Genomic DNA, 27,049 nt, shown 5'->3' on the forward strand with positions numbered 1-27,049 from the left:
CCACGACTGGTCTATCAAAGTATTATTAAATTAATGTGTTCTAGTGGTGTTGTTAACAAAAAGCCAACTAGATCCCAGTAATTTGGGCGCAAGAAGGGTTTTTCGCTTGTAATGAGCAGAGGTAGAGAGGGCGTTTTAGTGCAGTAATCCTATTAAGTATTGCTGCAGACAAGTAGAAAATTCACATTTCATTAAAAAAAACTTACTTTGATGTTGTTTTAATTATTATAAATTATTATTTGTATTTGTTTTTTTACATTCACAGGAGCGTCCCGGACCTCGACAGGATGATGGCCATGGCGTTGTTTTCTTTCTCTATCTCGCTCCTTGGTATGTATACTTGAACCTACTGTCTGTAGGACACTTACATGTTTCTTTAGCTCTCTCGCTCCTTGGTACATATATATATATATATACTTAAACAAACTGTCTGTAGGACACTTACGGTTTTGTTTCGCTATCTCGCTCCTTGGTATGTATACTTGAACCAGCTGTCTGTAGGACAGTTGCGGTTACACATCAACATTCATTATTCCATGTAGTTCAATGCAATTTCTATGTCAGAATATATTATGTGATACAACAATATCTACAAGGTCATGTGACTATTAATTTAACATCTCAACTGACCGGTACCGTCTAAAAAGAACTCAGCATAGTAATTATGTTTTCTTCTTTAATTTACTTTGGAACACACACACACACACACACACACACACACACACACACACACATACATATATATATATATATATATATATATATATATATATATATATATATATATATATATATATATTTATCATATAATATGTTACATTTTCATTGCAATCAAAGTATGTGATATTTTTCAGATCACATACTATAAGAATTTGATAACTTTGCAAATTAGATGTAAATTAGTCGAGGTCTCGGCACTAGGTTTATTGACATTTAAGCAAACGTACTTGGGTGACATTCCATGATTGACGTATACATTAATAGTCATCAAATAAAAACATTTCAATGGCAATTTGACACTGAAAGCTGTCCAGCGTTCAGAAAACAAAAAACGTTAGGCATAACTTTATTTTGATGTAAGGACACACCAAAATGACGTCATTTGAATTTGACGTCATTTCCATTCAAAAATACACCGCGCCACATATTCTTACGTCATTTGAATATCTAGTAATGGCGGACTGGAATTAAAGTTGCGTGTACAGTTTACAAAAACACGTTGTATTAAGCTTGAACTTATATGATAAAGATATTATTACCCTCGTGCATTTCGGTATCGTCAGTATCATACATTAGGAATCAAAACAATATATATATATATATATATATATATATATATATATATATATATATATATATATATATATATATGTATATATGTGTATATGTGTATATATATATATATATATATATATATATATATATATATATATATATATATATATATATATATATATATATATATATATATAGATATATATATATATATATATATATATATATATATATATATATATATATATTATAGATATATATATTGCCTAGATATAGATATATTGATATATTTCTCATCACCAGGTTTTATGCCAGCTCCCATTCTGTTCGGGTACGTCATAGATGGCACATGCAAGATCTGGAAGAGCACGTGCGGAAACCGTGGGGCGTGCCAGCTTTACGATCTGCCCAGTCTCCGGTACTGGCTGAAGGGCTTGGAGTGTGGGTTCAGAATCGTCGGCCTCTTGTTTTACATAATTGCCTACATCGTCGCCAGGTACGTGCAGAGTAAGGACGACAGTGTGGAACTGAAGATCAAGACCTATAAAAAGACCGAAGACGAAATTAAAGAAGAAGACATATTTACGATTTCAAGACTCTAGCGTGTCGAAATTAAAGAAGACATATTTACTATTTCTAGACTCCAGCGTGTCGAAATTAAAGAAGACATATTTACCAGTTCAAGACTACAGCGTGTCGAAATTAAAGAAGACATATTTACCATTTCAAGACTCTAGTGTGTGGAAATTAAAGAAGAAGACATATTTACCATTTTAAGACTTTAGCGTGTGGAAATTAAAGAAGACATATTTACCATTTCAAGACTCTAGCGTGTCGAAATTAAAGAAGAAGACACATTTATCATTTCAAGACTACAGCATGTCGAAATTAAAGAATAAGACATATTTACTATTTCTAGACTCTAGCGTGTCGAAATTAAAGAAGACATATTTACCATTTCAAGACTCTAGCGTGTGGAAATTAAAGAAGACATATTTACCATTTCAAGACTCTAGCGTGTCGAAATTAAAGAAGAAGACACATTTATCATTTCAAGACTACAGCATGTCGAAATTAAAGAAGAAGACATATTTACTATTTCTAGACTCTAGCTTGTCGAAATTAAAGAAGACATATTTACCATTTCTACACTCTATCGTGTCAAAATTAAAGAAGAAAACATATTTACTATTTCTACACTCTAGCGTGTCGAAATTAAAGAAAACATATTTACTATTTCTAGACTCTAGCTTGTCGAAATTAAAGAAGACATATTTACCATTTCTACACTCTATCGTGTCAAAATTAAAGAAGAAAACATATTTACTAGTTCTACACTCTAGCGTGTCGAAATTAAAGAAAACATATTTACTATTTCTAGACTCTAGCGTGTGGAAATTAAAGAAGACATATTTACCATTTCAAGATTCTAGTGTGTCGAAATTAAAGAAGAAGACACATTTATCATTTCAAGACTACAGCATGTCGAAATTAAAGAAGAAGACATATTTACTATTTCTAGACTCTAGCTTGTCGAAATTAAAGAAGACATATTTACCATTTCTACACTCTATCGTGTCAAAATTAAAGAAGAAAACATATTTACTATTTCTACACTCTAGCGTGTCGAAATTAAAGAAAACATATTTACTATTTCTAGACTCTAGCGTGTCGAAATTAAAGAAGAAGACATATTTACAATTTCAAGACTATAGCATGTTGGAATTAAAGAAGACATATTTACTATTTCTAGACTCTAGTGTGTCGAAATTAAAGTTGAAAACATATTTACAATTTCAATACTAGAGAATATCGAAATTAAAGAAGAAGACATCTTTACCATTGCAAGACTACAATGTGTTGAAATTAAGAAGAAGACATCTTTACCATTGCAAGACTACAATGTGTTGAAATTAAGAAGAAGACATCTTTACCATTGCAAGTCAACAATGTGTTGAAATTTAGAAGAAGACATATTTACCATTGCAAGACTACAATGTGTTGAAATTAAGAAGAAGACATATTTACCAGTTCAAGACAACAATGTGTTGAAATTAAGAAGAAGACATATTTACCATTGCAAGACTACAGTGTGTTGAAATTAAAGAAGACAAAAATTTTTACAATTTCAAGACAATAGCGTGTCGAAATTTAGAAGAAGACATCTTTACCAGTTCAAGACTACAGAGCGTTGAAATTAAAGAAGAAGTCATATTTACAATTCCAAGACAATAGCAGGTCGAAATTAAGAACAAGGTATCTTTACCAGTTCAAACTACAGAGTGTTGAAATTAAAGAAGAAGTCATATTTACAATTCAAGACTATAGCAGGTCAATATTGAGAAGAAGACATCTTTACCAGTTCAAGACTATAGCAGGTCGAAATTAAGAAGAAGACATCTTTACCAGTTCAAGACTATAGCAGGTTGAAATTAAAAAGAAGACATCTTTACCAGTTCAAGACTTTGGCAGGTCGAAATTAAGAAGAAGACATCTTTGCCAGTTCAATACTTTAGCAGGTCGTACTGTAGGCCACGGGTCTTTACCCATTTTATGCCGGGTGAAAGTTATCTACGCTGTCAAGTGCTCGTTATCTGCTGTGCTGGAATTATCCGCTGTATTGTATAAACGTTGTCTCTCACCGTCTGTGTGTGGATGTTATCCATTTGTTATGTGCATGTTGCTGTGTTGTGGAATTATCCGCTGTATTGTATAAACGTTGTCATCTCTCATGTGTGGATGGTATCCACGTTGTTATATGCACGCTAGCCGCCTTGCGTGTATGTTACCAGCTGTGTTACGTTATCCACGTTGGGAGAACTCTATACGACGCAATGTCTGTATGTAGCTAGTTGTGTTATCCTGGCTGTTGAGTAGACGTTTTCCGCACCTTTGATTGTAGGTTTTCTACGCTTTTCATTGGACTTTTCCCACAGTTTTCCTTGGACGTTATGTACTGATGAATGGAAGCTATCCACAGTATTATGTGAACGTTATCTACATTGTTATTTACGTCACTGCGTGTGTCACGCCCCTGTGTGGAAAATATCAGCTGTATTGTGTATTAGAAGTTTTAATGTGTAGTGCGACCGTTATCTGCGATGTTGTGTGATTTGTGCGAAGTTGCTCCCTTTATAGTAAGGACGTTACCGGCAATAATATGTACACGTTATCTGCTGGATTGTGAACGATGTCCACACTGTTGTATCCACTGTATTGTGAGAACGTTATATGCGCCATTGTGTAAAAGTGATCTGTTGTATTATATGAACGTTACACACGTTGAATATCAGTATTTGTGAATTCAATGCGTCTTTTCGCCTTAATAGTTGTGAGTAGTCGAAATTGGCTCTAGTCTCCAAACACTTCGTACCTACGAAACATCATTTGTTAAAAAATAAAATGAAGACTGACATAATATAAACACATATAATATACATCCACTAATATGTTATGCAAAAAAAGTGAGATTACATAACATTTTACAGACACAGCCTTGTTATGTTCAAAGAGAATTGGTAATAATTGTTTGTTTTGTTTCTTTATATATATATATATATATATATATATATATATATATATATATATATATATATATATATATGTTAGTTCCTGGTGCATCAGTGTTTTTGATTTTCCATATTTAAAATAATTTTGTGAAAAACCAATGTAGGCCCACTGAGTGTTATATGGCATTCAGTGTTGTCTTTGTTAGTTACGTTCCGCCATGTTTTGACATCTACAAAATACATCAAAGTTCATTATATAGTTTACTTCATGTTATGTATGTAAATGCCTTCTTTTTTTATTGGTTTTTTTCTGTCAATACCTACATGTATATGCCCAACCATATGTATTTCAAATTCATCTTGGTTATCTTTTTTTCTTTTTTTTGTTATTTACTTACTTTTACAATATACGCAAAATATATGTATCACAGGCATTGGAAGATACCACCAAAAGGGTCGGATGACAGTTATATATTAATTTTCCATTCAACTGGGGATGCATATTTTTCAGAGTTTAGACGTAGGCAGTGAAACACACGCTTCACAATATTAAGTGAAATCATCCAGCTGCAATGCAGGTTCAAATTTCAACAATATCAAAATATAAACTAAAGACGTTAGTCGAAAACAAACACCTCAGAATAGCCTCTTTAATAACATTTATTAACATTTGTGTTTGTATGAATACAAATGACAGTATGTTTTATTTGCTTTAGAAAAAATAAAATAAATATATCTACTGAGTTAAAATGTTTTATTTATCTATTGTCAGGAATATGCTTCTAAACATTATTCAGTTACATTTGGCTATCGTATTTTTAGAACAACAAACTATACACCAAAAAACAACATATATATATATATATATATATATATATATATATATATAAACACATAAAATATCCAAGCTATTATCCAAAATTGTACACATATGGAATTTCGAATTCAACAGTACCCAACGCATAGTCCTGTTTCCTCTGTTGCTACGGACATACCTAGTATAGAGGTAAATGTATTAATGGTAAAATAAATGTCTACTATTGGTATCTGAACCTTAAGTGTACGAATTAAAAATAAAATAAAATAATAATAATAATTGCGGTCCGTTCTTGGGATTCAAACCTTACTTATTAATGAATGAATGAATGAATGTTTAACGATACCCCAGCACGAAAAATGCATCAGCTATTGGTTGTCAAAATATGGTAAACCAAATATGACGTGATCAACACCATCAATATAATATAGTAGAATATAATACATGTTTAACGACACGCCAGCACGAACAATACATCGGTATTCTCTGCAAACTATGGTAAATCAAAACATGTCGTGATCAACACCATCAATAGAATATAATATAATAGAACAGATGTTTAACGACACACCAGCACGAACAGTATATCGGTATTATCTGCAAACTATGGTAAATCCAAACGTGACGTGATCAACACCATCAGTAGAATATAATAGAATAGAATACATGTTTAACGACACCCCAGCACGAAAGATACATCGGTACTGTGTGTCAGCCTATGGTAAATCCAAACATGAGGTGATCAACAACATCAATATAAACATGTATGACTGATTCGAACACGACACGAGACCATTTCACCATTCCTACACTGCCTAGAGAAGGACTCCAACTCTCCTAGGACTGGTTTGACAGCTTGAAAACTTATTCGCAACTGCAGCGTTTCACTCAACTTGCCAAATCGAAAGAAAAAAATTGTTTAATAGATTGTTTAAAATCAGTAGAAGTTACACCATCCCTGGCCTGAGGCAAATCCAAAGGAAGCTTGGCAGCTGAATCTGCCTTATCATGACCATTGATTTCAACATGGCTGGGCACCCAACATAATACAAGGCCTTTATTGGCAATGGATAAAAAAGACACACTTTCTTATCACCATCCCAAGTAACGGATGATCCAGCTTCATGTTTCGTAAAGCTTGGAGTATAATCCAAGTCTGTAATGAATGCCCAAACTTCAGCCTTAAATATTAATGCTGAGTCCGGCAGTCTCATGGTAATGATTGTGTCTGGGGGGGGGGGGGGGGGGGGGGGGGAGACCCACTTGATCACAAGCCACATAATTCCCATCCCGTGATCCGTCTGTATAAACAGGAATGTAGTAACGATGCCTGTCTTGAATTTCCATGACAAAAACGCCAAAACAAACATTATTCATATACGACATCATCTGTACGAACTTTCTTCAGATGCGCAAGATGAAATACAATTTTAGGTGGTGTTATACACCAAGGTGGTAAATCAAAATATGAAGAAGATTCCAAAGTGTCTGCTAAATCAATGGTGGAAATTGACAAAAAAACAACAACAAAAAAGCACTTAATGCGAAAACCAAATGTAAGGATAGCATCTGACCTTGCATCAAAAAACGTTATAGATTTGTTATCAAACACGACATTGTGTGTAGGATGTTTTGGTAATAATTTAATCTTGATGGTGTACTGCCGAGAAAGCTTTGCACGTCAAGCACCCAAACAACAGAACATAACATTTCGATCTGCTTCCCATTCTCTATTAACAATGACTTTTAAAATATTAAGCGTTTTTAAGCCCTTCTTTTTAACATGTTTGAGCTGTGACACAACATATAGGTTCCTGTCAAATATAACCCCCAGCAAGTTGGTCTCTTCCACCGCTCAAATCAGATTTGTGTCCAAAACAACTGTGGATCAAAGTGGAGACATCTTGTCTGGCAGATACGCACACAGACAGTCTTTGACTTTGACAGCCTAAATCCATTGCCAGTCGCCCATATATGAAGTGTATGCAAAGGAAGCTGTAAGTGACGTTCAATGATACTCATATTGGACAATATGTAGCAAATCTGGAAATTATGGACATATAACGAACAATCAAGTAGAATTGTTGGATTCTTACCAGGCTTGAGAATACGAATAGTAATTGCTTTCCTCCAATCAGAAGGAAAGTCACCAGAAGTCCTGTTGTTATTAAATGTATTTAAAGCATTTTTTTCCTCTTATTTTGCGGATCCTGATCCAGACAGATTTCTCGGATGCTTGTGAATTCAAGATAGTTCTTACTTTGTCTGATATCTGTGCGAGCCTTAGCCCTAACAAGGCGATATACAACAAGGTTATCCCCAGTACATTCATGTTTGAACATACCAAGGGTCTTGTTTCGCTCTTTGATTGCATCCTTTCACGTATCATTAAACCATTGTTTATCGAAACGCTGTGTTATTGCCGAAGTCTTAGGAATAGCTTCATCTGCAATATTCTTCAAAATGTAAGTGAACATATGGGATCATCAGCATCTGTAATGGCAAACTGTTGCAGACGTGTGTTGCGCATATGTCAACTTTCATCTTGAACCGTTTCAAGTGATGGAGGTCTATCATTCTCCACAATAATTGGAAAGTGGTCACTGCGACTAGGGTCTGGACCCAGTTTCCAGGAGAAACCAACAAAACATATGGACATTGTATTATTATTAAGTGCTTTAACATGTCCATATACCACTATGGTTTCGACCACGCCTATCCCGAGTCTGGTCTCCGACAGGGTCAGGGGTCTAACTCGGAACTGGGATTTCCTATCAGTTATAGACTACAAAGGGTTAAATATATGGACGTGGAAGAGGCACTTGCAGAATAAATATATGTAGGAATTTTATCATTAAATCAAAATTATATAATATTTTTAGAATTAGGTATTTCAGTTGTTTACCTCTGATATTTACATCCACACATCCCCACAAATTGTGGTGACCATTATAATATGCCATAGCAATAACAGGAATACAGAACTGTTCAATAAGATGTTGAATACCTCTAGAATTAAATTTAAACTGATTCCGAGGAGGTAAAAAACTGAACACAGAGTAATATTTTATGAGTTGTATCTTGTCCAGCCACAGCTTGTAAATTGATATTTAATGTCACTATACCCTGAGGAATGCTTTCATTGACACGAACGAAAACACCCCCAGCTGACCTGTTTTCAATTTCTTGAAATATATGATACAGGTTAAATCACCGCATGGTATATGATTAGCGTTCTTCAAAAAGGTTGTGTTTTTGTTTGTTTTTTGAAGACACACAGCAATATAATTATGTTTTTGAATTAAAATAATTAATTAATGAAAATTGGGCATAAACCTACGGCAGTTCCACTGTGGCAATTTATTTGCCATTGGGTGGACGTATAAGCGTTATGTTAGGCTTTGGTGGTGGTCGTTTGGTTTGTGTATAATATTGTGAAGACATTTCCATCTCATCTTCTAGATTATCTTAAGCCTGCAACGAATTACCAGTTGAAATTTATCGCTGTTCATATTTCTTTAGTCTACCTGAAAAGTGATCTTTGTGATGTTGTTTGGTGTACTTTTTTGGTCACATTTTTTTCTTAAATATTTATTCACAGAATCCCTGTTTACATTTGTTATCTGTCCCAGCCACAGGGGTGAAGTGACACAGTTACAATACAAAATTATACATTATCATTTTGATATACAGATCAAAATGTTCATTCAATATTTACAATTGTTATTATCACGAGGTTATGCATGTATGTATGAATATTAATGATATAGATAGAAAAAACAGATTTTATATGATGTAGCCCTAGTTCTCATAGTTTATAATTTTGGACTTGACATGTAAATTAATTAAACAAAAATTAACTATACAAAATGGGTTTTGCGAGATATGTTCTATTATATTGTATCTGCTTACACACTCCTCCCCAGTTAAACCGACCAACCACCCAGTGAGCCAGTTGGTGAAACCTCTGGTGGATACTCTATATCTGATATTTTCTGATACCGATCAACACAGGTCAAATCCGACTGAAATCAAGTGCTTGTAGTAAATTACGCAAACGGACTACATATACATAATGTTTGTTGTTCAACAGAAAACATTCTAGGTTTGATTGTACCTGTGCAGTTACATTTGAGGGCTAGTTGAATTTGAGAAGGGCCAGTGAGATTTTGATTTAACTGGCCCTGCTGGTGACCATGGTTGCCATGTTAATTTGCAACCCTGACTGGCACTGACATGCAGTGTTCACTTTTGGAAGGAGTCAAGAGGATCGACTGACAACAGTCATAATAAACCATCGTAACAGAAGGCGGTGGTACAACTTAGTGTAATAACAGTAGTGGCATTACAATGGCATCGATATATATTTATGCGGGGGTGTCGTTAAACAATAATTCATTCATTCATGCATTCATTCATTCGGGTTTCGTCTCTGTGACTGTCAAAATTACCACATGTTTGACATCCAATAGCCGATGATTAATAAATCAATGTGCTTTAGTGATGGCATTAAACAACACACACGTTATTTTATTCATTCATTCATTGACATTGCGACCAGTGAAAAGCAACAGAAGGTTGGTAAGTGAGCAACATTAATGTATTCACATTCAGCCATCAGATCTAACAAACGTCTTCAGTGCATCAACGGCGTTTCCCAGAAAGCATGTTTGGTAACTATTTTATGGACAGACAATTCGTTGTTGACTTGTTAAAAACATTTACTGACAAAGTGTTAATATTCTTTCAGGTCTGGTTTGCACACTGAGCCATTTCTCGTTTCAGGCAATATACCACGACTGATATATCAAATACCGTGGTATGTCACATGTGGTATCATGTCTGTGGGATGATGTAATATATAAGATCCCTTGCTACCAATGGAACAATGAAGCAGCTTTCCTATTTGCGACTATATTGAAATTACCAATTGTTTGACATCCAACAGCCGATGAATAATAAATGCTCTAGTTGAGTCGTTAAACAAAACACACCTTTTCTATCTTCACTTTTCTACCTATATTTGATAATAATTAGTTGTGCTATATTCCCGGTTATACCTGGGGTGTTTGTTTTGCATTAATTAGGTGTCGTACTCTGTTCAGTCTGTTGTATTTCAATGTTCTATGTTGTTGGGTTTCTTTCTATATCGAACTTGAACTATGTCGAATGCACGACACGTCAGTGTTGTAACATTGTGTCGTGCTCTGCAATGCACTTCTGCTACCAACGTTGTTGTTTTAATGTTCTATGTCTGTTCTATATCGAATTTGCCTTATATCTGAGTTGGCCTATGTCGAATGCGTGACATGCTCTGCACTGCAATGTTGAAATATGTTGAACACTTTACATCATGTCATGTCCCGCTATACAGATCTGAATTAGATTTGGTTGTCTCGCCAAGCAACCAGTATGTATGTATCAGTCCTTTTCCCTGAAAAACAGAACAATATAATCACGAACATATCAACGGATCTGATGCTATTTACATTTTATCCCTTGATGTTGACAGTGAAAAGATGCAAGGGACTAATTGTTCACCTTGGTGTTCACACAGTGAAAACATGCAAGGGACTAATTGTTCACATTGGTGTTCACACAGTGAAAACAAGCAAGGGACTAATTGTTCACCTTGGTGTTCACACAGTGACAACATGCAAGGGACTAATTGTTCACATTGGTGTTCACACAGTGAAAACAAGCAAGAGACTAATTATTCACATTGGTGTTCACACAGTGACAACATGCAAGGGACTAATTGTTCACCTTGGTGTTCACACAGTGAAAACAAGCAAGAGACTAATTATTCAGCTTGGTGTTCACACAGTGAAAACATGCAAGGGACTAATTGTTCACATTGGTGTTCACACAGTGAAAACATGCAAGGGACTAATTGTTCACATTGGTGTTCACACAGTGAAAACAAGCAAGAGACTAATTATTCAGCTTGGTGTTCACTCAGCGAAAACATACACGTGACTAATTGTTTGCCTAGACGTTGACACATTTAAAACATACAGGGTACTAATTGTTTACCTTGATGTTGACACATTGAAAACATACAGGGTACTAATAGTTTACCTTGATGTTGACACAGTGAAAACAATGAAGAGACTAATTATTAACTTGATGTTGACGCAGCGAAAACATACACGTGACTAATTGTTTGCTAGATGTTGACACATTGAAAACATACAGGGTACTAATTGTTAACCTTGATGTTTACACAGTAAAAACATGCAAGGGACTAATTGTTTACCTTGATGTTGACACAGTGAAAACATGCAAGGGACTAATTATTCAACTTGATGTTGACGCAGCGAAAACATACACGTGATTAATTGTTTGCTTAGATGTTGACACATTGAAAACATACAGGGTACTAATTGTTCGCCTTGACGTTGACACAGCGAAAACATACATGGGGACTAATTGTTCACCTTGACGTTGACACAGCGAAAACATACAGGGTACTAATTGTTCAACTTGATGTTGACAGATTGAAAACATACAGGGTACTAATTGTTCAACTTGATGTTGACACAGTGAAAACATACAGGGTACTAATTGTTCAACTTGATGTTGACACATTGAAAACATACAGGATACTAATTGTTCAACTTGATGTTGACACAGTGAAAACATACAAGGGACTGATTGTTCACCTTGATGTTGACACAGCGAAAACATACAAGGGACTGATTGTTCACCTTGATGTTGACAGTGAAAACATACAAGGGACTGATTGTTCACCTTGATGTTGACACAGCGAAAACATACAAGGGACTGATTGTTCACCTTGATGTTGACACAGTGAAAACATACAGGAGACTAGTCGTTCACCTTGATGTTGACACAGTGGTAACATACAAGGGACTGATTGTTCACCTTGATGTTGACACAGCGAAAACATACAAGGGACTGATTGTTCACCTTGATGTTGACACATTGAAAACATACAAGGGACTGATTGTTCACCTTGATGTTGACACAGTGAAAACATACAGGAGACTAGTCGTTCACCTTGATGTTGACACAGTGGTAACATACAAGGGACTGATTGTTCACCTTGATGTTGACACAGTGGTAACATATAAGGGACTGATTGTTCACCTTGATGTTGACACAGCGAAAACATACAAGAGACTAATTGTTCACCTTGATTTTGACAGTGATGACATACAAGCGACAAATTGTTCACACTGACGTTGACACGGCGAACACATAAAAGGAACTGATTGATCACTTTGATGTTGACAGTAAAAACATACAAGGCACCAATTGTTCACAATGATGTTGATACAGTGAAAACATACAGGGGACTGATTTTTCATCTTGATATTGACAGTGAAAACATACAAATGATTAATTGTTCACCTTGACGTTGACGCTGTTAAAACATACAAGCAACTAATTGTTAACCTTGATGTTCACGCAGCAAAAACGTACAGGGTACTGGTTGTCCACCTTGATGTTGACACAGAGAAAACATACAGGAGTCTAATTGTCCACCTAAATGTTCACACAGTGAAAGCATACAGTGGACTAAATGTTCATCTTGATATTGACACAGTGAAAACATACAATGGGACAATTGTTCATCTTGATGTTGACACAGTGAAAACATACAAGGGACTAACTTTTCACCTTGATGTTGACACAGTAAAAACATACAATGAGACAATTGTTCATCTAGATGTTGACACAGTGAAAACATGCAAGGGACTAATTGTTCACATTGATGATGATACAGTGGAAATATACAAGGGACTAATTGTTCACCTTGATGTTGACAGTGAAAACGTAAATGGGGACTAGCTGTTAACCATGATGTTGCCAGTGAAAATGGACAGGGGACAGTGTAAATATACAAGGGACAAATTGTTCACCTTGATGATGACGCAGTGAAAATATACAAGGGACTAATTGTTCACCTTGATGTTGACACAGTGGTAACATACAATCGACTAATTGCTCACCTTGATGTTGACGGTTCCTCGATCAGCTATCTGGAATGTCTGGAATAGTCTTAGTATAGTCATTGTGTCAGGACTGATGTGAATCTTCATAGCTAAAACAATAAACGCACAATTACAGGCGGGTCCAGGGGTTTTTATATAATAAAATATACAACAAAACCAACAACATACACAGTAAAATAGCCCAAGCGCTTTCAATTGTTTCTAATATCTTCAGAGTAATCTTATATGTGTGTATGTTGTCACATGTTATATATATAGATGTATGTATATAGGTATACAATCTGTATTCCTAATATATGATATTGATGATTTCTAAAAACACACTGGTAATAACATACATATACGGAGGCAATGACTTGTCAAAACCTACCTTCTTCACTGGAATCCATCTGAATGACTTGTCAAAACCTACCTTCTTCAGTGGAATCCATCTGAATGACTTGTTAAAATATACCTTCTCCTCTGGACTCCATCCTCATGGGGAGGGGTGGGGGGTGGGGGGGGGGGGCGTAGCCCAGTGGTACAGCGTTCGCTAGATGCGCGGTCGGTTTGGAATCAATCCCCGTCAGTGGGCCCATTAGGCTATTTCTCGCTGCATCCAGTGCACCACGACTGGTACATCAAAGGCCGTGGTATGTGCTATTCTGTCTATGGGATGGTACATATAAAAGATCCCTTGCTGCCAGTCGAAAAGAGTAGCCCATGAAGTGGCGACAGCGGGTTTCCTCCTTCAATATCTGTGTGGTCCTTAACCATATGTCTGACGCCATATAACCATAAATAAAATGTGTTGAGTGCGTCGTTAAATAAAACATTTCTTTCTTTCTTTCCATCCTCATGGAGTCAGTAACTTGTCAAAACCTACCTTCACTGGATTCCATCTCAATGACTCGTCAACATGTCCTTCTCCACTGGACTCTATCCCCATGGAATCAATGACTTTTCCTACCTTTTCCTCTGGACTCCATCCTCACGAAGTCAGTAACTTGCCAAACCTCCCTCCTCCACTAGCCTCCATCTTAATGACTTGTCAAAACCTACCTTCTCCACTAGATTCCAACATCATGGAATCAATGACATGTCAAAACGTACCTTTTTCACAGGACTCCATCATCATGCAGTCAATGACTTGTCAAAACCTACCTTCTCCACTGGACTCCATCTCAGTGACTTGTCAAACCTACCTTCTACACTGGACTCCATGTTAATGACTTGTCAAACCTACCTTATCCACTGAACTTCATCTCAATGACTTGTCAAACCTACCTTCTTCACTGGACTCCATTCTCTTGGAGTCAATGACTTGTCAAACCTACCTTCTACATTGGACTCCATCTCAATGACTTGTCAAACCTACCTTCTTTACTGGACTCCATCTCAATGACTTGCCAAAACCTACCTTCCCCACTGGACTCCACCTGAATGACTTGTCAAGCCTACCTTCTACACTGGATTCCATCTCAATGACTTGTCAAACCTACCTTCTACACTGGACTCCATCCCAATGTCTTGTCAAACCTACCTTCTCCATTGGACTCCATCTCAATGACTTGTCAAACCTACCTTTTTCACTGGACTCCAACTCAATGACTTGTCAACCTACCTTCTCCACTGGACTCAATCCTTTTGGAGTCAATGACTTGTCAAAACCTACCTTCTCCACTCGACTCCATCTCAATGACTTGTCAAACCTACCTTCTCCACTGGACTCCATATCAATGACTTGTCAAGCCTACCTTCTTCACTGGACTCCATCTCAATGACTTGTCAACCCTACCTTATCCACTGGACTCCATCTCAATGACTTGTCAAACCTACCTTCTTCACTGGACTCCATCTCAATGACTTGTCAACCCTACCTTATCCACTGGACTCCATCCTCTTCGAGTCAATGACTTGTCAAACCTACCTTCCCCACTGGTCAAACCTAACTTATCCACTGAACTTCATCTCAATGACTTGTCAAACCTACCTTCTTCACTGCATCTCAATGACTTGTCAAACCTGACTTGTCAAAACCTACCTTCTTCACTGGACTCCATCTCAATGACTCTTCCCCACTGGACTCCATCTGAATGACTTGTCAAACCTACCTTCTACACTGAACTCCATCTCAGTGACTTGTCAAACCTGCCTTATACACTGGACTCCATGTCAATGACTTGTCAAACCTACCTTCTTCACTGGACTCCATCTCCATGACTTGTCAAACCTAACTTATCCACTGAACTTCATCTCAATGACTTGTCAAACCTACCTTCTTCACTGGACTCCATTCTCTTTGAGACAATGACTTGTCAAACCAACCTTCTACATTGGACTCCATCTCAATGACTTGTCAAAACCTACCTTCCCCACTGGACTCCACTAGAATGACTTGTCAAGCCTACCTTCTACAGTGGACTCCATCTCAATGACTTGTCAACCCTACCTTATCCACTGGACTCCATCCTCTTCGAGTCAATGACTTGTCAAACCTACCTTCCCCACTGGACTGCATCTCAATGACTTGTCAAACCTACCTTCTTCACTGGACTCCATCTCAATGACTCTTCCCCACTGGACTCCATCTGAATGACTTGTCAAACCTACCTTCTACACTGAACTCCATCTCAGTGACTTGTCAAACCTGCCTTATACACTGGACTCCATGTCAATGACTTGTCAAACCTACCTTCTTCACTGGACTCCATCTCCATGACTTGTCAAACCTAACTTATCCACTGAACTTCATCTCAATGACTTGTCAAACCTACCTTCTTCACTGGACTCATGGAATCAATGATTCTACCTTTTCACAGGACTCCAGACAATGACTTGTCAAACCAACCTTCTACATTGGACTCCATCTCAATGACTTGTCAAAACCTACCTTCCCCACTGGACTCCACTAGAATGACTTGTCAAGCCTACCTTCTACAGTGGACTCCATCTCAATGACTTGTCAACCCTACCTTATCCACTGGACTCCATCCTCTTCGAGTCAATGACTTGTCAAACCTACCTTCCCCACTGGACTGCATCTCAATGACTTGTCAAACCTACCTTCTTCACTGGACTCCATCTCAATGACTCTTCCCCACTGGACTCCATCTGAATGACTTGTCAAACCTACCTTCTACACTGGACTCCATCTCAATGACTTGTCAAACCTACCTTCTTCACTGGACTCCATCTCATCTGAATGACTTGTCAACCTACCTTCTACACTGAACTCCATCTCAGTGACTTGTCAAACCTGCCTTATACACTGGACTCCATGTCAATGACTTGTCAAACCTACCTTCTCTTCATCTCAATGACTCAAATACCTCTTCACTGGACTCCATTCTCTTTGAGACAATGACTTGTCAAACCAACCTTCTACATTGGACTCCATCTCAATGACTTGTCAAACCTACCTTCTGGACTCACACAATGACTTGTCAACCCTACCTTATCCACTGGACTCCATCTCCATGACTTGTCAAACCTAACTTATCCACTGAACTTCATCTCAATGACTTGTCAAACCAACCTTCTACATTGGACTCCATCTCAATGACTTGTCAAAACCTACCTTCCCCACTGGACTCCACTAGAATGACTTGTCAAGCCTACCTTCTACAGTGGACTCCATCTCAATGACTTGTCAAACCTACCTTCTACACTGGACTCCATCTCAATGTCTTGTCAAACCTACCTTCTCCATTGGACTCCATCTCAATGACTTGTCAAACCTACCTTTTTCACTGGACTCCAACCCAATAACTTGTCAACCAACCTTCTCCACTGGACTCCATCCTTTTGGAGTCAATGACTTGTTAAAACCTACCTTCTCCACTCGACTCCATCTCAATGTCTTGTCAAACCTACCTTCTCCATTGGACTCCATCTCAATGACTTGTCAAACCTACCTTTTTCACTGGACTCCAACCCAATGACTTGTCAACCAACCTTCTCCACTGGACTCCATCCTTTTGGAGTCAATGACTTGTTAAAACCTACCTTCTCCACTCGACTCCATCTCAATGACTTGTCAAACCTACCTTCTTCACTGGACTCCATCTCAATGACTTGTCAACCCTACCTTCTCCACTGGACTTCATCCTCTTGGAGTCAATGACTTGTCAAACCTACGTTCCCCACTGGACTCCATTTCAATGACTTGTCAAACCTACCTTCTTCACTGGACTCCATCTCAATGACTTGTCAACCCTACCTTATCCACTGGACTCCATCCTCTTCGAGTCAATGACTTGTCAAACCTACCTTCCCCACTGGACTGCATCTCAATGACTTGTCAAACCTACCTTCTTCACTGGACTCCATATCAATGACTTGTCAAAACCTACCTTCCCCACTGGACTCCATCTGAATGACTTGTCAAACCTACCTTCTACACTGGACTCCATCTCAATGACTTGTCAAACCTACCTTCTACACTGGACTCCATCTCAATGACTTGTCAAACCTACCTTCTCCATTGGACTCCATCTCAATGACTTGTCAAACCTACCTTCTTCACTGGACTCCACCCTTTTGGAGTGAATGACTTGTCAAAACCTACCTTCTCCACTCGACTCCATCTCAATGCCTTGTCAAACCTACCTTCTCCACTGGACTCCATCTCAATGACTTGTCAAACCTACCTTCTTCACTGGACTCCATCTCAATGACTTGTCAACCCTACCTTATCCACTGGACTCCATCCTCTTCGAGTCAATGACTTGTCAAACCTACCTTCTACACTGGACTCCATCTCAATGACTTGTCAAACCTACCTTCTCCATTGGACTCCATCTCAATGACTTGTCAAACCTACCTTCTCCACTGGACTCCATCTCAATGACTTGTCAAACCTACCTTATTCACTGGACTCCATTCTCTTGGAGTCAATGACTTATTGAAACCTACCTTCTTCACTGGACTCCATTCTCTTGGAGTCAATGACTTATTGAAACCTACCTTCTTCACTGGACTCCATTCTCTTGGAGTCAATGACTTATTGAAACCTACCTTCTTCACTGGACTCCATTCTCTTGGAGTCAATGACTTATTGAAACCTACCTTCTTCACTGGACTCCATTCTCTTGGAGTCAATGACTTGTTGAAACTTACCTTCTCCACTGGTCTCCATTCTCTTGGAGTCAATGACTTGTCAACCCTACCTTCTCCACTGGACTCCATCCTCGAACATGTGTTCACGGTGTCTCCAAACAAACAGTATCTCGGCATCTTTAGACCCACCACACCCGCGCATACTGTTCCTGAAAAGTAGTAGATCATTAAATTTATGTATTAACAACAAAATCATTCTGTTTTGACATGTATACCTATGTGCATGTATGGAAACACACATTCCATTGTTTATGTTTAAATTGTGTGCTAACGTGTCATTCATTCATTATGTTTACATTAAATTATGTGTGTATGACGAGGGCGGGACCTAATCCAATGGTGAAGTTCTCGTTATCGGGGTATTTCTCACTCCAGCCAGTGAACCACGACTGGTATATCAAAGTCTCTGGTATATGCTACCTTGTCTGTGGAATGATGCATATAAAATATCCCTTGCTACTAATGGATACACATATCAGGCTTTCCCTCTAAAAGTACACGTCATAATTGCCTAGTTTTCCATCCCATAGTCTATAACTAATCTATCAATGTGCTCTAGTGATGCCAGGAAACAAAATAAACTTGAACTTTCTTAGTTTCACATTGTGATTCCCTATACACGTTTCAAAGATCGCTACACATTTATAAAACATTAAACTAATTAGACATGTCGCTAATCAATATTTTGAAGAAACAAACGTTTCATGATGTAATACGTACGTGTGTGTTCAGATCAAAGGCTCATACTCGACCATGTTAACAGAAACTAATTTCTTGTGCTTTCTGCTTATTACAGTTGTTAGTGATAGAAACAAAGGTCAGCCTGTAATACCATATGTTATACAGCAGTAAGGTGTCTCCATTTCGCCATATTCTGCATTCGCTTACGTGTGTCTAATAATGCGTAATCACCCAAATCACTTAATATTCAAATGAGTTGAGTAAACAAATACGAATGACTAACAGATGCAATTAACGAATCCTTCACCGAATGCGTATTACGGTAGTTTTTATTGATGTGCGAAAACGCCACCATGTCCCTGTTTTTTAGTTGGTTTTTTTTTATGTTTTGTTTTTTGTGATAGTGGACCCGTAACTTGTGGTAAAATGTTCGTCTGATGCGTGGTCGGTCTGGGATCGATCCTCCTCGGTGAACCCATTGGGCTATATCTCGCTGCAGGCAATGCACCACTGGTATATCAACGTGCGTGGTATGTGCTATCCTATCTGTGGGATGGTGCACATAAAATATAAATCACTATTAATGGCAAAATGTAGCGGGTTTTCTCTCTAAGACAATGTTTCAAAATTACCAAATGTTTCACACCCAATAGCCGATTATTGATAAATCAATGTGCTCTGGTTATATTGTTCAAAAAAACTATATTATTTCAGCATGTACCTGAATGCAGACCGATGCGCATCTGGACTCTCTTGTCTGGCATGTGTCGGACCCGGAAATTCTGAATCCCCTCCAGCATGGCCATTGACATCCGGGCTATTTCTCTAGCGTGGTTGTTTCCGTTTCGGACCGGAAGTCCAGACACAACCATGTATGCGTCACCTATAGTTTCCACCTGATAGATAAGCAAACCGATATAAGTAAACATGAACGACAAAACCATAATGCGTGACCAGGGCCGTATCTCTGATCAATGCAGAACTGCATGGGCATTAGGCAAAATTAGTCATTGATTCCATGAATCTATATCTAGTGTCGCGTCTGTACTGCCGTATACTGGCAAAAGGGTGTTAGTGACAATTTTCTAAAAATTAAAAAATAAACCCAAACACATGTCTTATCATAACAATGGACGTATGTCTCATATTATCTTGAGCATGCGTCGAGTTAATTTAAAAGCTAGTCATGGAGATAATACACTGACAAAAAGACGTAAAGACGTAAGCACAAAAAACACAATGGTGTTTTACTGTGATAAAAGGACGCATGCCGTGAAAAGGTTTTACATTGTGATTTCGTATTCTTTTAAAACGACAAAAAGACGTATACAACACTACCAATTAAAATAAGCTTAATTATAGATTACCACAGGCATTGTTATAATACACTTCCATATATATATATATATATATATATATATATATATATATATATAGGCAACTGCAAAACAAAATAGGGTATCACTTTTAAAATTGACTCAGATAGGTGAAGAATTATTAAATCTTAATTTTCTAAACATTTTAAAACATTGGCACTTACGCCATTTTGCCAGAGCATGGCAGTGTAGAAGGACAGTCACCTCTGAGATCATTCACTAGAGATGTCATCCCTCTCGCAATGTCTCAACTACGGGCAATAACATTACGGTTTTCAACTTTGAAATCGAAGCAAAAATTGGAATCCATTTGGTCTATTTTTGCACTATAATTATATTGTTGTTTGTTTGGGGCATTTTATTTCTTAACTGATATGGATAAATGTTGTCGATATTCGGATAAAGGAAGTAGTTATTTACGTTCATATGCAAATTACCTTGTATACGTCAAAATGCTCAATGATGCCGTCGAAACACGTGTACAAATCATTCAGAAGATTGACAACCTGCGACACGAGAAGAGAAAATAATACAAACAAAATAATAAACAACATACAAAGTAATACACAACAAACATACAAAATGATACACAACAAAGTAATAAGCAGTATATAAACAGAATAATACACAACACATAAAATAATATACAACACACAAAATAATACACAACAAACAAACAAAATAAAACAAAACATAAACTAACAAACAATATAATAACAAACTCTCACGAAAATACTAAACAAACATACACACAAACTTGTTCGCAACATACACAGTTTCTTCGTGATACTGACTTTCATTCTAAATTTTAATTGTACCTTTATGTGATATTTGTATTTTTTCGCACAGTTCTTTGCATTGTGTTTTATGTGAAATGTGTATATTGATGTTGTTTGTCATTTCATTTTTGCATTTAGCATAGTTTGACATCCAATATCCGATTAATATTTTTGTCATGCATTTACAACGTACAAACCCAATAATAGAAATGGAAAACTACAATGAAACGGTATACAGTACACACAAACACCATGCCATACTCACACACATACAAACACCACCCAACGACACACACATCCCTTCACACACACATACACACACGCACACGCACACACACACATACATACACAAATATATATACACACACACGCATACGCATAGAGAGTAAAAGGTAATGTAGACATACACACACACATAAACGCACATACACAAATACATACACACGCACACACAAACACAAACACACACACACATATATACACACACATACACACATAAACACACACACATGCAGACACACACACATACACACACAAAGACACACACATACACACACACACATAAAACACACACACATGTATATATATATATACACACACATATAAATACACACGTACACACACACATACACAAACACATATACACACGCGCGCGCGTACACATACAGAGTAAAAGGTAAATTACCTCGAACGGTGTGGACTTGGCCGATAATGCCGTAAAGCCGACAATGTCACTGAAGTAGAGGGTCACGCTGTCGTACGACTCAGGTTTGATCTGTCGCCCTTCCATTAAACTGTCAGCAATGCTCCTAATGGAAATCGAAACGAAATAATGTATTAGTTTATTAATTCATCAAAACAATCTAACGATCAGCGTTAAAACAGTACGGTTTCACATGATCATGAGTTATTCCATGTCAGAATATATTCTGTGGAAAATACTTCTCTCAATGAGCCATATGACTTCCAGTTTTAAGGAGTACTCTCCCTTGAAATCACGATTGTGGACTCTCCAACTCCAATATGTTTTTCCGTGCTCATATACCAATAGAGTTTCAAGCACGCCTGTCACGGACGTAATCTCTGGCATCGTCAGTGACTAAGTTCGGGGCAGGAGGTGGGGTGGGGGAGGGGGCGTAAGTTTGGGGTGGGCGGAATTTGGAATAAAATTTAGAAGTTAGGTCAAGGGACCAAATGCCAAAAAGAGCTACTACATTCGGCTCATGTCTGGATAAAAATTAAAGCCAGAATTAAAATTTGATTGCTTATCCAAAATAGTTTTAAGGTGATTTGAGCAATTTAGTCGGGCTGCCAAAGTAAAGTGCGTCGGAATGTTTACAAAAAAAAAAACATCATACAAGTTTGAACTATGACCAAAAAGCTTAAAGAGGAGGTACTTGTCCTAGGAGAGGTTGACGGCGGAACTCATGACGAGATTGGGTGTGTATCTATCCGGAGTTTCGGGAGAGCCTTCGCCAGGTCTTGTGACCTCTAAAGTTAAAGTTTGTTTTGTTTTACGACACTACTAGAGCACTATGTCTGATTGATTAATCACTGGCTGTTGAATACCAAGCAGTTGGTAATTTTGACATAGAGAGGTTAAACATGCCTGCGTTGCACTATCCACGGACCCTTTATAAAATGAGGTGCACACCCCACCTGGTTCTGTTACTCAAAGTACCTTGGTAAAATCTGGTACACGCCCCACCTGATTCTGTTACTGAAAGTTCTTTGGTATAATCTGGTACACACCCCACCTGATTCTGTTACGAATGTACCTTGGTAAAATCTAATACACACCCCACATGATTATGTTACTGAAAGTACATTGGTAAATTATGGTACACACCCCACCTGATTCTGTTACTGAAAGAAAGTACCTCGGTAAATTATGGTACATACCCCACCTGATTCTGTTACTGAAAGTGCCTTGGTAAATTATGGTACATACCCCACCTGATTCTGTTACTGAATGTACCTTGGTAAATTATGGTACATACCCCACCTGATTCTGTTACTGAATGTACATTGGTATATTATGGTACACACCCCACCTGATTCTGTTACTGAAAGTACATTGGTAAATTATGATACATACCCCACCTGATTCTGTTACTGGCAGTACCTTGGTAAAATCTGGTTCACACCCCACCTGATTATGTTACGAATGTATCTTGGTAAAATCTGGTACACACCCCACCTGATTCTGTTACTGAATGTACCTTGGTAAAATATGGTACACACCCCACCTGATTCTGCTGCTGAAAGTACATTGGTAAATTATGGTACACACCCCACCTGATTCTGTTACTGAAAGTACATTGGTAAATTATGGTACACACCCCACCTGATTCTCTTACTGAAAGAAAGTACCTTGGCAAATTATGGTACATACCCCACCTGATTCTGTGACTGAAAGTACCTTGGTAAATTATTGTACATACCCCACCTGATTCTGTTACTGAATGTACATTGGTAAATTATGGTACACACCCCACCTGATTCTGTTACTGAAAGTACATTGGTAAATTATGGTACATACCACACCTGATTCTGTTACTGGCAGTACCTTGGTAACACCTGGTACACACCCCACCTGATTCTGTTACTGAAAGTACCTTGGTAAAATCTGGTACACACCCCACCAGATTCTGTTACTGAATGTACCTTGGTAAATTATGGTGCACACCCCACCTGATTATGTTACTGAAAGTACCTTCGTAAAACCTGGTACACATTCCACCTGATTCTGTTACTGAAAGTACATTGGTACAATCTGGTACACACCCCACCTGATTATGTTACTGAAAGTACCTTGGTAAAATCTGATATACACCCCACCTGATTCTGTTACTGAAAGTACCTTGGTAAAATCTGGTACACACCCCACCTGGATCTGTTACTGAAAGTACATTGGTAAAATCTTGGTACACACCCCACCTGGTTCTGTTACTGAAAGTATCTTGGTAAAATCTGGTACACACCCCACCTGGTTCTGTTACTGAAAGTACCTTGGTAAAATCTGGTACACACCCCACCTGGTTCTGTTACTGAAAGTACCTTAGTAAAATCTGGTACACACCCCACCTGGTTCTGTTACTGAAAGTACCTTAGTAAAATCTGGTACACACCCCACCTGATTCTGTTACTGAAAGTACCTTGGTAAAATCTGGTAAACACCCAACCTGGTTCTATTACTGAATGTACATTGATAAAATCTGGTACACACCCCACCTGATTCTGTTACTGAAAGTACATTGGTAAATTATGGTACATACCCCATCTGATTCTGTTACTGAATGTACCTTGGTAAAATCTGCTACACACCCAACCTGATTCTGTTACTGAAAGTACATTGGTAAAATGTTGGTACACACCCCACCTGTTTCTGTTACTGAAAGTACCTTGGTAAAATCTGGTACACACCCCACCTGGTTCTGTTACTGAAAGTACCTTGGTAAAATCTGGTACACACCCCACCTAGTTCTGTTACTGAAAGTACCTTGGTAAAATCTGGTACACACCCCACCTGATTCTGTTACTGAAAGTACCTTGGTATAATCTGGTACACACCCCACCTAATTATGTTACTGAAAGTACAGTGGTAAAATCTGGCACACACCCCACCTGATTCTGTTACTGAAAGTACCTAGGTAAAATCTGGCACACACCCCACCTGGTTCTGTTACTGAAAGTACCTTGGTAAAATCTGGTACACACCCCACCTGGTTCTGTTACTGAAAGTACCTTGGTAAAATCTGGTACACATCCTACCTGGTTCTGTTACTGAAATTACCTTGGTAAAATCTGGTAAACACCCCAACTGATTCTGTTACTGAAAGTACCTTGGTAAAATCGGGTACACCCCCCATCTGGTTCTGTTACTGAATGTACATTGATAAAATCTGGTACACACCCCACCTGATTCTGTTACTGAAAGTACATTGGTAAATTATGGTACATACCCCATCTGATTCTGTTACTGAAAGTACATTGGTAAAATCTTGGTACACACCCCACCTGGTTCTGTTACTGAAAGTACCTTGGTGAAATCTGGTACACATCCCACCTGGTTCTGTTACTGAAATTACCTTGGTAAAATCTGGTAAACACCCCACCTGATTCTGTTACTGAAAGTACCTTGGTAAAATCTGGTACACCCCCCACCTGGTTCTGTTACTGAAAGTACCTTAGTAAAATCTGGTACACACCCCACCTGATTCTGTTACTGAAAGTACCTTGGTAAAATCTGGTAAACACCCAACCTGGTTCTGTTACTGAATGTACATTGATAAAATCTGGAACACACCCCACCTGATTCTGTTACTGAAAGTACATTGGTAAATTATGGTACATACCCCATCTGATTCTGTTACTGAATGTACCTTGGTAAAATCTGCTACACACCCAACCTGATTCTGTTACTGAAAGTACATTGGTAAAATGTTGGTACACACCCCACCTGTTTCTGTTACTGAAAGTACCTTGGTAAAATCTGGTACACACCCCACCTGGATCTGTTACTGAAAGTACCTTGGTAAAATCTGGTACACACCCCACCTAGTTCTGTTACTGAAAGTACCTTGGTAAAATCTGGTACACACCCCACCTGATTCTGTTACTGAAAGTACCTTGGTATAATCTGGTACACACCCCACCTAATTATGTTACTGAAAGTACAGTGGTAAAATCTGGCACACACCCCACCTGATTCTGTTACTGAAAGTACCTAGGTAAAATCTGGCACACACCCCACCTGGTTCTGTTACTGAAAGTACCTTGGTAAAATCTGGTACACACCCCACCTGGTTCTGTTACTGAAAGTACCTTGGTAAAATCTGGTAAACACCCCAACTGATTCTGTTACTGAAAGTACCTTGGTAAAATCGGGTACACCCCCCATCTGGTTCTGTTACTGAATGTACATTGATAAAATCTGGTACACACCCCACCTGATTCTGTTACTGAAAGTACATTGGTAAATTATGGTACATACCCCATCTGATTCTGTTACTGAAAGTACATTGGTAAAATCTTGGTACACACCCCACCTGGTTCTGTTACTGAAAGTACCTTGGTGAAATCTGGTACACATCCCACCTGGTTCTGTTACTGAAATTACCTTGGTAAAATCTGGCACACACCCCACCTGGTTCTGTTACTGAAAGTACCTTGGTAAAATCTGGTACACACCCCACCTGGTTCTGTTACTGAAAGTACCTTGGTAAAATCTGGTACACATCCTACCTGGTTCTGTTACTGAAATTACCTTGGTAAAATCTGGTAAACACCCCAACTGATTCTGTTACTGAAAGTACCTTGGTAAAATCGGGTACACCCCCCATCTGGTTCTGTTACTGAATGTACATTGATAAAATCTGGTACACACCCCACCTGATTCTGTTACTGAAAGTACATTGGTAAATTATGGTACATACCCCATCTGATTCTGTTACTGAAAGTACATTGGTAAAATCTTGGTACACACCCCACCTGGTTCTGTTACTGAAAGTACCTTGGTGAAATCTGG

General features: G+C 38.0%; 2 protein-coding genes across 3 annotated transcripts in view; one reads left to right on the forward strand and one right to left on the reverse strand.

The window, feature by feature from the left end:
• The first annotated feature begins 244 nt into the window (after window positions 1-244).
• Window positions 245-4,831, forward strand: LOC121376766 (solute carrier organic anion transporter family member 74D-like). Of its 2 annotated transcripts, none has more exons than XM_041504539.1 (2): window positions 245-330; window positions 1,579-4,831. In XM_041504539.1, exons 1-2 carry the CDS (start codon window positions 288-290, stop codon window positions 1,875-1,877), a joined length of 342 nt encoding a protein of 113 aa, XP_041360473.1. In that variant the 5' UTR covers window positions 245-287; the 3' UTR covers window positions 1,878-4,831. The 2 variants fall into 2 exon arrangements, with proteins under 2 accessions (XP_041360473.1, XP_041360472.1); XM_041504538.1 differs by having other exon boundaries at window positions 1,579-4,829.
• A 6,126-nt stretch (window positions 4,832-10,957) lies between these two features.
• LOC121377818 (atrial natriuretic peptide receptor 1-like) overlaps window positions 10,958-27,049 on the reverse strand; it is a 62,515-nt gene continuing 46,423 nt past the window's right edge. The window contains 6 exon segments of the mRNA XM_041505917.1: window positions 10,958-11,035; window positions 13,581-13,672; window positions 18,734-18,832; window positions 20,086-20,260; window positions 21,178-21,246; window positions 22,205-22,328. Coding sequence (XP_041361851.1) covers window positions 10,958-11,035; window positions 13,581-13,672; window positions 18,734-18,832; window positions 20,086-20,260; window positions 21,178-21,246; window positions 22,205-22,328 — 637 coding nt within the window.

Source organism: Gigantopelta aegis, chromosome 7, assembly GCF_016097555.1.
Source record: "Gigantopelta aegis isolate Gae_Host chromosome 7, Gae_host_genome, whole genome shotgun sequence".
In the NCBI taxonomy this organism is placed as follows: Eukaryota; Metazoa; Mollusca; class Gastropoda; order Neomphalida; family Peltospiridae; genus Gigantopelta; species Gigantopelta aegis.

What these genes read in the sequence shown, in the direction of transcription:
- LOC121376766 (XM_041504538.1), top strand. Translation starts at nt 2,155, where the DNA reads ATGTCGAAATTAAAGAATAAGACATATTTACTATTTCTAGACTCTAGC.